We start from the raw sequence: 12,762 nt of genomic DNA, 5'->3' as shown, positions 1-12,762 counted from the left end.
TAGTGTTTCTTTCTATATTCGTATCCCCAGTTTCAACTGTTGGTGTTGAAATATTTTTCTTTTATTTATTTCATATCGAACCTGAAGCGGACCTCTCTCTCAGAGGCCGTAACATGGCCCTATTCTCAGTCCTAAGGGCTGCCTTCCTTTTCCTGTCCCCATCAAGTCATTAAAGGTGAGATTTTAAAGTCTTCCATCTTTTGTCTTTCCAATCTTGACACTCACGACAAGTATTGTCTCTACTGCACTCTTGTCCCCTACATTGTGTCTGAGTCATAAGTCAATTTAGTCAGTCTAGTCTTACAGCCTGCTGAATAAAAGTGAATGCTAGATGAACTAGTATCTGGCATCTTGAAATGAAATAGTTACTAAACTATCCAACAGGATAATTGGCTAATGAAAGAAAGCCACAACAAATCTCAAATACTTCACCAAGTATCGACCAACAAAACATCCAAAAACCCCAATGAAGTCGCTGCAGAAAACTACTGATATTGACTGGAAGCTGGCAGGAAACGAATGAAGCTCTTTGATAGTTTGTTTCCCAAAGTCCCGGATAGTGGGCAGGTCCTATTCACCTACATACGCACACGAAAGAAGTGCCACAGCGTGAATTTTAATTTTGAGCTTCCGTAGGTTATGGAACCAAAGCTATGTAATTACTTGGTAAGTTGCACTTACAAAATCTCTACCTATTCACAGGTAAAAGAATTTCATAACAAACAGAAAAATGATGAGGTTGAGAAGACTAAAAATAGAATAGTTGGTGGTGAGAGACAGGCCTCTCTCCTTGGATGCATAGTAAAAAAAAAAAAAGATATAACAGAACAAACACAAAGGCTAAGAACAATCTGGATTTGTGTTACATTAAATTGGCAAAACCAAAATAGAGAGGGAATAAACAGAAAGGTAGATAGGCTAAAACTAGTTGGAAACAGCTAAGTAGTATAAATGAATAGGAATAACTAAGCAGCAAGAAAAGAGCAAAAACAAAACAAAAATTAGGAATGGAAAAGAATTTGTTGCATTATTTCAATATATGGGCACTATATCTCAGAACAAAAATTATCATAAAAAATGAAAAGAATAATAAAGAATTAAGCCAAATGGCAGGCAGCAGAAGAGATGAGTCTGTCTCAGCTGGACTGACCTTCTCACTTCAGTCCTTCACCCACCTCCGTCCAAGAGGATGTCTGGGGTTTACTCAGACAAAACGTCCGGAAAGAATAGAAAGAATAGAAAAGAAATAGAATTTAACATCAATTCTATCTGTAATAAACTCTACGGGATACACCCGAAAATTTGACTACCCCAACTGAAATTTTTACCAATAAAATCCAATCGTTCTACCTAATTGAGATATGTCAACCTTCGGTGCGTTGCTCACCAGTTTAAGCAACAATGAGAAAGCAATAATTAGAAAAATAGAGAAGAACCTGTATAAAATTAATGTAGCTGAGGCAGCAATCACTTTTAATAAAACATGTTTAAAAGAGGGTTTACTTCCAGCATACAATAAGTAAATGGTTGCGTGGCATCTGGACGGGAGGGTTTCCTTACCTTCTGCTGATAGCCAACTACCAATATATCCACCTTGTTTTAAGTTAAATGCTTACCTCCAGTTCGCACTGACAGTAAATCTCATATGTAAAGACTGAGGGCTTGTACATGTGCAGGAACAAATTTGCTTTCTTGTGTGTTATATTCTACTCTTCTTAAAATAGTATCAAACCCAATATACAGGGCACCCAAACAGCCTTCAATGCTCACAATGTAAAGTCCATGCAATTAAAAAATATTCATAAGAAATAGACCATATTCTAGACACTTAATTGTTGTACATTAAAATTCAACAGCAGCTTTCTAATGCTGTACATATAACAGAAATTATCACTCTCTACTTACTGCTGTACACATCAAAAGGCAGATATCTTAATAATGAACATAACAATACTTTATGCACATCCATTCATCGATATGCTCTTCATGTTGAACAATGCTACAAGATGGTAAGATTATAATTGTTCTTTTTGATATGATCACGAATTTGAAAAAATTCTTCTTCAGCTACATCCCAAGAAGACACACCAAGGTACTCAAGATTTGGACAAGACTCTACAAGTCTGTGGACACTTTTTAGAGTCAATGGAACCTGTAAAAAAGACGAATATACTGTATTAGAATTATTCTGCATAAAACGGTAGTTTCTCTAAAAGTACACTAAATTTTTCTTTGACACAAAAGCCTCTTATATGGGAGCATTCCAGCAAAATCTGGTTAAGTTGTTGAAACTTATTAACAAGGTAGTTACAGTGCACAAGGTAAGTGGGAAAGGATGAGTCTCAGCTACTAACCTAGCTAAAACCTTACTTCTTCCTTTAGGCACAGGGACAAATGCATGGTTGGTTAGGCTGACGTCTTTATATCACCAAAATATGCAATTTACTTCAAGATTTGCAGAATTTTTCTCAGAAGTATCAGAAGTATACAAGCTCGGAAATATAAAAATTTTCATCTCATACAAAAATTAATTATTTGTACAGGAGGTTTTGTCTAAAAAAACTGAAGTTGAAACTTCTGCTTGCCTCAACTGTCAGTGCATGTTGAATGCAAATGACTGAAGAGACAATGCACGCAAATAAAAAATGCCAGTTTTCCAGGGAGAGCTAACTACTGTAAACTACCAAACAGTCTAGGAAGAGTTGAGGGGATCCTGTCTCTTAGTTTCGTATAGGAGATATAGCATGGCAGGTAAAAACTTAATACTATAGATTCCCTGATAATTAGTTCTTTGGTCAGCCAAGTTAAAGTAATGGACAAGGAGTCGCAGCTTTAACCCATAGCCTTCAGACAGGTTACTCTGTTATGTAACCCTCTTCCACTGGGCCAGACAAGTATGAACATTACCACAAGCTGTCTGCAGTACAGAAGATTCATTTAATAATACACGGTTCTCATCACGCACAGAGTATATTATCTTGATCCCAATTACTTAAGTCTCATCAATAAAATTCTGAAGCGCTCAAAGTTCTCAAAGTTGTATTCAGGGAGAGACTGGTTCTGAGTTTTTGTCACACTGTGGTCGGCTAAACTGTGGGTTTTGTATAATTTAAATGTTTGTTTCACTTTTGCTGTGATTTTTTTTATATAACAGTTGATGGGTAATTAAGTTCATGTTTTTTTTCTTTCTTTTACAGTTTGCTGAGTGTGTCAAGGTAGAATGACTTTCTCCCCGTCACCCAACGTGCAAGAGGCTTGGTCAGAAGTTGGATACTTTCTCAGCAGAAGCTATTTGGGAGTAGATATCTACTGACAGAAACTGTGGAGAATGAAGTTTTCATAATAAACCTAATATTGTAATACTTACCTGAACTCTTGAATTAGCCCTGGTCACTGACCAGCCTGAACTATATCCCCTGTGTTACCGTTGGCTGCTGCAAATACTGGCCACCAGAGCCTGCATCTTCAGGTGAATCATTCACTATCAAATTGAAGTGGGGAGGAAGGTGGGAATCATTCAGGTGTTCAGGTAAGTAGTACAATATTAGTTTTATTATGAAAACTTCATATTGCAATACACTCCCTGAACACCTGAATTAGCCGGATTAACAACATTTAATGGAGGTGGGATCAATCTAATTCCGCCCGACCTGTCCACAGAGCATACGTAGATAACTCATTATCAACCTACCATGTAAAAATGTATCCTCACTTAGTTATCTAACTCGGTAAGTGAGGAAGCTTGAAAAGAAAGTACCCCAACGTCATGTTGAGAATAAGGTACCATCTGAGTCAGTGCCTCCCATGTGGTAATCTATACTTCTTATTCATGGAGGTAAAAGTAAAATTTACTCACCTAGTTGACCAACTCTGTAGGTGAGGATGCTTGCAGAGGAAGTACTTTAAGGGGGCCGGCCGGCTAATGCCATTCTTTAAGGACAGGACTTTGATATTCACACCACTTAATAAGGTGACTTGGGACATCTCCAAACCGCATATGATTTTCGCCTCTGACCTTCGGTTTTGTGACGCCAGGGCGATTTATCCCGAAAATAACCATTTTTCAAATTCTATCTCCTCCCTTGATATTTAATATTAAGACAGGGGATTACTACCATATATAGACCTGATGTAGACCTCCAATCAAATGAGGAGTTTTTTTTTCTAAAAGTCATTTTTTTGCTAGATAGGAATTTTTCATTATGGTAAAAAAATAAACCCTATAAATCAGGAGAAAAAATTTATAAAAAACAGACGAAACAAAAATTGGAAAAAAGGGCTTCATTTGATTGTTCTATAACGTCTTTCTGAGTTATATACCAAATTCCAATGTTATAGCTTTAAAACTAAGTGAGAAGATAGATTTTGAAGGTCAATAACTATAGTTTTGAGATACGGGCGTTCAAAGTTTTTCTTCGTATTTTTATAACAACAATGTTAATAAATAATGATTATTATGAATGTATATTTCTTTTTTGTGTATTAATAAACCAAAACTATTTTATTTATCATAATTTAATCATAAATGATGATCCCTTTGCTCATATATCGTAGCTTGGGGCACTGCGTCAGGCAAGACGGGGCACTCCTTCCTACGCAACTCTCTCTCTCTCCTTCACTAACTCGGCTTATTACAGCAAATTTTCTTCTTCTGTATGTTACCTAGATGTTTTCCTAGTATTTTCCGTTTTGGCATGATGAAATTCTTGCCGAAACAAAAATAAACAAATGTAAATGCAAGAGAATGTCAAGAGGTGAAATTCGAAGTTGTACTCTCTTTTTACAAAGACAATGTTAATAAATCATGATTATTATGAATTTCATATTCTTTTTTGGGTATTAATAAACCAAAACTATGTTATTTATCATAAATTAAGATCCCTTTGCTCAAAGATCGTAGCCTTGGGGACAGTGTGACGTGTGCTTCAGGCAAGACGGGCGCGTTTACTTACTACGCAACCCTCCCTCTCTCTCTTCACTAATTACGCTAATATCGCATATATTATGATATATTCTGTAATCATATTAGAGCAAATTTTCTTCATCTTTATGTCAGCGAGATGTTTTCCTTGTCTTTTCCTCATTGGCATGATGAAATTCTTGCCGAAACATAGATAAGCATATGTAAAAAGCAAGCGAATGTCAGAGGTGAAACTCGAACGTGTAGTCTACTTGACATCTGTGCTCCTTCTGATCATGGTTGAACTTGATACTTCCCTCTGCGACCCACAGAATCTCTACAGATGCCATTTCTCACGATTTCTTTGACAATAATTATCAAAATTTACGATAACAGAAGAAATATTGCATTTTCTTGTACGGATGAATGTTTTAGGCTTATTGAGTTATGTTTACTAATTACCCTGTAACTACGAAAGTAAGAGGAATTTTGACGAAATATTTCGTATACGTATTCTCAATTGCCATATGAAGCTCCATGAATTTTTTCATGACTTTGCATTTTTCTCCCTATACCACCATATATGGGGGTTCCAGCCGGCCCCCTTAACGTCAGTGTTGAGTCTAAGGTACTGCCTGAGTCTGAAGAACCTCCTATGTGGAGTGTGCAGGAACTTTGAGTTTTCTACTGCTCACTGACGCAGATGACCATGTTGAAGAAGTTAAAGTTATTCCGACATGACCATCGGGATCTGCCTAACCTTGATCTAAAAACAATTCATCAGTCTAAGCTTGACCTACAGAAACTATCAAGTTCATTTAAACTACCAATGACTACATAAACTTCAAACATCCTAACAAAACTAAGGTAATTATAAAATCAAGTTGGCTGCAACAACAGGACGAGTAACTGTTCTCTGAAGAAACTCAAAATTCCTAAGGTAGAGCATTGTGAAAACCCACACCGACTCTCCAGTAACCGCCTCCACGATCGCTGACACCGAAAATTCCCTCCAGAAAGCTGAAGGGGAGCCATCCACAATACTTTGCATGCTCGGACATGAAGAACAACTCGAAGGCTCCAAAAGCAATGAAGAATCAACCAACACTTGACTAATAACCCATCACAAGAAGAAACTAATTGCATTTTTGGAAATGGAATGAGATGGACACCTAGGGGAACCAAATAAGATTCTCGGACAAGGTAAAAGTTCTTCAGTAAGTGACAAATAAACTCTGAGAGCTCGAACTGGACACAGCAGCATCTGAAATCTGTCACCTGCTATACAATCATCCAACGATGCTGCTGCGACTCTACTTAGGATGATGATGACACAAAATTGACCATCGAGGAGGCATCTTGCTCTCTAAAAGACTGTTGCTGAGCGCAAGAGGCACCCTCAACAGAGCCTTATTATGAATGTCCATTTAAGATGAAGTCTCTCCTTTCTTTACAGCCAGCCGAAATGTTAGTCTGGTATGCCAACCCCATAGAAACCGAAGTGATGAGGTTGTCAAACAGTCCAGGAACGGAAGGAGTATACCAACCATGTTTGAGAAAACTCTAACTCAGACAACATCCACATAGAGTGGGACAAGGCCTCCGACTGGCTGCGAAAGGTGTCTTCCAAATACAAGCCTCACAATATGTAAACCCTACCACACAAATCATCGAAGGAAGCCAAGAAAGAAGAGCCTCAACAGATTCCTAGAGTGGAACTCAAGACACCGGCAGAAGGGTTACCCGCTGCCGCATACAGACCACTTCCGATCAGGAAGCAAGGTTGAATCCAGCTTACCGAAACCCTAAGTCATGCAAGCCTAGAGTCGTCTTCCACAAAAGTTGCTGGACTCGGCCGAGACCAGATCAGCTTACATAATGTTTGAGAGACTGCTGGTTTAGTTGAATACAATGTATCAAACATTGCTTGAATTAACCGTGTAGGTTCCTCCGGAGCCTGGACTGCGGAAAAAGAGAATGGACAAAGTCCACCATCCGTTTATACTCGCTTTCCTTTGCTGCAGAAACAAAAACCAACAACTAGTACTGGATTCTCTCTTCAAAGGGTATCATCTGTCAGTCCTGTTCAACGCACCAGAACAGGAAAAGGAGAAGGCTGAACACCCACAAGAGCAGCACCCAATAACCCTGAACTTACTAGAGGTGCTCGATACTAACATCTGACATACATGATCCCACCATAACTGAGCCAACTGTTACGGACACTGAGGTCCGCTACAGGTTCTTAATTATAATAAACAAAAAAGAATTCAACACCAACAGTTGAAACTGGGGATACGAATATAGAAAGAAACTCAAACAGAATAAAAGTTTATTTACAAGCTTACTAACAAAGATAAATACAGAATGGTTTCTCCGATTTACATAAAAAATAAAATCTTACAGTATGTGAACTGGGGAAATGGTGCCGTAATGAAATACAGTGGTACCTCGAGATACGAAAGGCTCAACTTACGAAAAACTCAAGATACGAAAGCCAATAAGAAAAATTTAACGGCTCTACATACAAAAAGTTTTCAAGATACGAAAGGTTTCTGAAAGTCCGAGATTCGCACGGATAACAATTTTGAAAATCGCGCCGCCATCTTAGTACTAGTAGACTCGCCACCATCCTCCTGCTCTCCCATTGGTTCCTGATGCTAGTCGCGGCCATGAAATCCTTCTCTCCTATTGCCCAGCGTCCCTCCCATCATGCATCTACTATGTACACGTGGTGGCATGGCTCGGCCACTCGGTACCAGCATTGTTATAGTACACACGTGGTATTCGTTTTGGGGATCATCAATATGTACGTATTTTTAAAAAAAAGTGACCAAGATCTCTCACATGGGATAAGTGATCAAGGTCTCTCTCATGGGATAACTGGAAACTTTGCAAGGTTGGTAGAATCTCCACTCCCTGCTGAACAGAGGGTGTAGACCAATCATTTACAACATGCATACCACTAGTACGTATAATCAAGGCACTTCAGTTTATGTTGAAGGTCAGCAGCCGAACATTCAGTACCCAAATCAGTTGCAGAGAGAGCATTTAGTTGAACAGGGTTTTGATGGACACCAGGGCCAACAGAGTCATGAGGTACAAAAAAAGAACCAAGTGATAAAAAAGGCGCCCAGCAAAATATCCTTTAATCCATTATTTCTAAGGTAAATGAACTAACAAATACCAGAGAATAAACAAAATAAAGAAAAAGGTCAGTATAACTGACTCGCTCACCCTCCAAGAGGGCGTCGGTATGAACACTAGGGCGAGTGAGACCACTACTACGAACCTCTTGCCAATAGAAATCTCCCACAACAAAACCCCCACAAGAGGGGAGCCGACCTACAGAACGGGGCAGCAACTACTACTACTCCGACCCACGCTATGGACTGCCGCGCCTCTGGTGGCCATCCGGAAGTTAGCAGTCAATCTTGAGCGCAGGGTTGGGCAGGGATGGGATTTCGCTGGGCGACACGAACCAATCGCCCAGAAATAGATTTTTCCTTACATCAAAATCCCTTTTCTGGGCTCAGTTCGTGTCGCTGCGCGAAATCGTACCAGAGAATTAGCACAAGATTGAAAATAAAAAAGGTCTCAATAAAACTTAAAATAAAATAAAATATTATAATTGCAAGAAAATATATACACATACACAATTGTTCATACAATTTGGAAAGAAATAATACTTAAGATTAGCTTAGAGTTAACATATATGTACAAGGGCTTACATGGAATATATATGTTGAACTTAACACATGTGTATGATTATCATAGACAACAATAATTAAAGCAATTATAATTAAATAGTATAATTATGAACAAACTTACAATAAAATATGTTAAATAAATTTATAGATCTTAATAGACAAATCCATAACCATTGTAAATGGAGATGTGTCACCCTAGCATAAAAATAAGGGGACCACATCATAAAGATCAATATATACAATCAATTGTGGGTGACCCTAGCAAAAAAATAAGGGACACCCACTAGACCATCACAAGAGCAGCTAAGACTCAAGGTAGACGTAGATGAACATGGTAGGTATAGACAAACTGTTGGCTGAGATAGGTAGAAAGGAGATCTGGATCTTCAACTTAATATTAAGCAGAGTTGGGGGAAACTATGTTACCCGCCGCAACTGCTGAAAATTTCAGAGATTCCCAAGGACTTTAAGTAGTGACGCTTAAATACTGTCGGCGATTTCCATCCAGTATACTTTTTCAAATCATCAAAATTCATGTGTTGGAAATAGTTAATTGAAGTGGCAACTGCCCTGACATCATGAACTTTAGGGAAGGATTCAGGGTTGGCTTGTTTAATAAAGTATAGGATCTGTTGCCTTATACCTTTAATTGATAAAGTACCACCTTTTTCCCTTCTAAAGAGAGGACCCGAAGAGGATGAGGATGTCCTGGACAGAAAGGCTTGTAAGGTCGTTACTGGACAAAGAGAAACATCTTGAGGAAGGGGTATAACCTTCCACGGTTTCCACCTCAACAAAGGATCCTCATTTTTTGCTAAAAAGCTGCGATCCGGAGAAAGTAGAACTTCTCCTGAGGGAAGAAATTCTATATGATTCGCATCTCTGGATAACGCCGACAGTTCTGAAATTCTAGCTCCTGAAGCCAAGCTTAATAAAAATAGTTTTTCTTAAGAGCATTATAAATGAACATGTCGTATTATCTGTATCTGAAGCCAGCTTTAATGTCTGATTCTCTCAGGAAGGATGCCAACTTTTTGACTGCAGCATCATACTGCCTTAAAGTTGAATCTCTTTTATCAGATTCCAGGAAAAGAATATTTCGTGGATCGATATCTGCATCTCTTTTAGCCGCAAACTTCATGAAGTCCATAAAGTTAGGGTTTTGAGAATTCCTGAGGAAGCGAACACAGTCTTCGTTTGTACTGACTGGGAGAGCCTGGGATTGGGAATTCGAAAAGGACGAAGACCCAGTTCCAGAATCAAAGGGTACCAGTTGCTCTTCGGCCAGTCTGGGGCTACTAGAGCTACTTGACCCTTGAACGTCCTGAGTTTGTTCAGTACTTTCAGGAGAAGATTCACTGGAGGAAAGACATAAATCTTCTCCCAGTTGTTCCAATCTATGGACAGGGTGTCCGTGGCATAAGCCAGAGGGTCCAGGTTGGGGGCCACATAACATGGAAGTTTGTGGTTCGCTTGAGATGCAAACAGATCTACTTGCAGGCCTGGAACCCTCCGGAGAATCCATTGGAACGAACTGTTGTCCAGTGACCATTCCGACTCCAGAGGAACTGAACGGGATAGGGCATCTGCTATGACGTTTCTCACTCCAGCTATATGGGTGGAGGAGAGGTGCCAACTGAACTTGTCCGCCAGGGAGAAGATGGCTACCATGACATGATTCAGATGTCTTGACTTGGAGCCTCCCCTGTTTATGCAATGAACTACCACTGCGCTGTCCAGAACTAACTTTATGTGAGAGTTCTTTGGTGGACGTAACCTCTTCAGAGTCAAGAACACTGCCATCGCTTCCAATACGTTTATGTGAAGCTGGCGGAACTGAGGTGACCAAGTTCCTTGAACCTTCTTGAACTGAGAATATCCTCCCCAGCCGCTTAGTGAAGCGTCTGTGTGGATGGTAATTCCCGGAGGAGGAAACTGAAGGGGTACTGATATGGACAGGTTCTTCAACTTTGTCCAAGGGCGCAGACGATTCCGTAGAATCTGTGGGATTGATGACAACTTGTCCCTGGATCTAACATTTGCTCGTGAGCGCCAGATCCTGGTTAGGTCTTTCAGTTTGGCTTTCATCAAGATGTTTGTCACTGAGGCAAATTGGAGGGAACCCAGGATTCTTTCCTGGTTTCTCCTTGAAGCATATTTGTACTTTAGAAATTGTTTCACTGACTTCGCTATTTCTTTTCTCTTGGCTGATGGAATCGACAGAGTATGGGAGGATAGATTCCATTGAATGCCCAGCCATTGAAAGTTGGACTCCGGAGTGAGTCTTGACTTTGTTCTGTTTATCTGGAACCCCAGATACTCCAGGAACTGGATCACTTTCAGTGTGGCTTTGTGACATTCCTCGACTGTTGGAGCCCAAATCAACCAATCGTCGAGATACGCTACTACCATTATCCCTTGAGACCTCAGTTGTTGGACGACTACTTCCACCAACTTCGTGAACACCCTGGGTGCCACGTTCAGACCGAAGGGAACTACCTTGAAGGAGAATGCCTGATCTCCCAGCTTGAAGCCCAGGTAAGGGCGAAAGTGTCTTGCAATAGGGATATGATAGTATGCGTCTGTAAGATCGATAGAGGTGGTGACGGCCCCACGGGGAAGTAAGGTCCGCACCTGCGAGATAGTCAGCATTTTGAACTTGTCGCAGCGAATGGCCAAGTTTAAGCGGGACAAGTCTAAGATTACCCTTCTTTTTAGTGAGCCTTTCTTTGGCACGCTGAACAAGCGACCCTGAAATTTTAATCTGTTGACTCTCGCTATTGCTCCTTTCTGAAGGAGCTCCTCCGCATACTCCGTCATTTCTTTTGATGGAAGTTGAAGGAATGGTCTGGATGGAGGAGGATCCGCAATCCAACTCCAACCCAGGCCCTTTGACACAAGGCTCTGTGCCCATTTGCTGAATCCCCACCGATGCCGGAAGAGAAACAGCCTCCCTCCTACCTTCGAGCTCTCACTGTTGCTGGGTCAAGTGACCTTCGCAGCCTCCACGGAAGTGTTTTCCCCTGTTGAGAGACCTTCCTGATCCTCTCTGACGAAAGGATCCCCTAGCTCTACCTCCCCTGCCGAACCGGTCATAGTGCTGAAAGGCTTGGCCCTCGAACACTTGGTTAAAGGCTGGGGAGACAGCGTAGGAGGTGGAAGGCTGAGGCTGAGGGGAAATCACATAAATGGGTTGTGATTGAGCTTTGGAGGTAGAAGGTTGGGCTGGTTGTACAATTGGCACAGCCGAAACAGCCTGGGTGAAACGTTGCTGCTTCTTTTGATAAGGCTAGTAACGTTCGAGTTTCTTTTGCGTCTTACCTCTTGTAGGTTGATCTTGGCGTCTCTTAGCTGTGAGACCCCAACGATCCTTGAGGCTCTGGTTGAGCCTTGTTGCTTCAGCCTGGACCTCCTTGACCATTGACTCAGGAAAGAGGTCTGCCCCCCAGATGTTGGAGGAAAGCAGCTTATTTGGCTCATGCCGAATAGTTGCTTCCTGGAGGACATGTTTCCGGCAATTAACCATAGCCGTTGCAAACTCAAACAGGTCAGACTGGACCGTGTGCGTCTGGGACTTGGTCAGGAGCTTGAAGAGCGGCTCTGAAGCATAGGAAAGAGCCGCTACCTCCGTCATTGCCATGGTATTCATGGACCTGGCAAGCCTAGACTTGGCCTCAAACTCAGCTTGAATGAGGCTGTCAGGAAGTCTAGGTAGCTTCTCGCCGAACTGGTCCATGGCGCAGTCTGGCTTGAGCTTGCCTGCTGAGAAGGTGTTAGGTAGATCTTCCCACAAATCTCCAAGTGAAGGGAGCAAAGGAGATGTGGGGTTTGCTTCCCTTAATTGTGGTAAAGATTCTCCCTTCAGGGCAGCCGGAATGGTGACTGTAGCTATCTTGGTCAAGAAGGGAAGAGGAGTTCCTTCATCCATCGTAAAAATGGTGAAGGGACTCTTAAAGACTTGGATTCTAGTGTTTGAACAATCCATTTCCTCCAAACACCTGAGCCACTCTCTTTGAGCCTGGTCACGGGAGTAGAGGACTGTCTCCTTCGGAACCTTATCCTCTCTAGTCATGGCTGCGTCTGTAAGTCTGGCGTAGCCAATGAACGGCGGTTGGAGGCCCTCCGGATAGAACTCGAAGTCCTCAATCCTTC

General features: G+C 41.2%; 1 protein-coding gene across 1 annotated transcript in view; it reads right to left on the bottom strand.

Annotated features, from left to right (window-relative positions):
• The window catches only part of LOC135216671 (uncharacterized), a 180,705-nt gene that overhangs the window by 605 nt on the left and 167,338 nt on the right, over positions 1-12,762 (bottom strand). Inside the window, exon 7 of the mRNA XM_064252068.1 lies at positions 1-2,152. This exon is cut by the window's left edge and continues 605 nt beyond it. Coding sequence (XP_064108138.1) covers positions 2,000-2,152 — 153 coding nt within the window. The 3' untranslated portion in view covers positions 1-1,999. The remainder of the gene's footprint in view (positions 2,153-12,762) is intronic.

This window comes from Macrobrachium nipponense, chromosome 19, assembly GCF_015104395.2.
Source record: "Macrobrachium nipponense isolate FS-2020 chromosome 19, ASM1510439v2, whole genome shotgun sequence".
Classification (NCBI taxonomy): domain Eukaryota; kingdom Metazoa; phylum Arthropoda; class Malacostraca; order Decapoda; family Palaemonidae; genus Macrobrachium; species Macrobrachium nipponense.
Note: the sequence above shows the minus strand (reverse complement) of the source record. Positions and strands in the feature narration are given on the sequence as shown.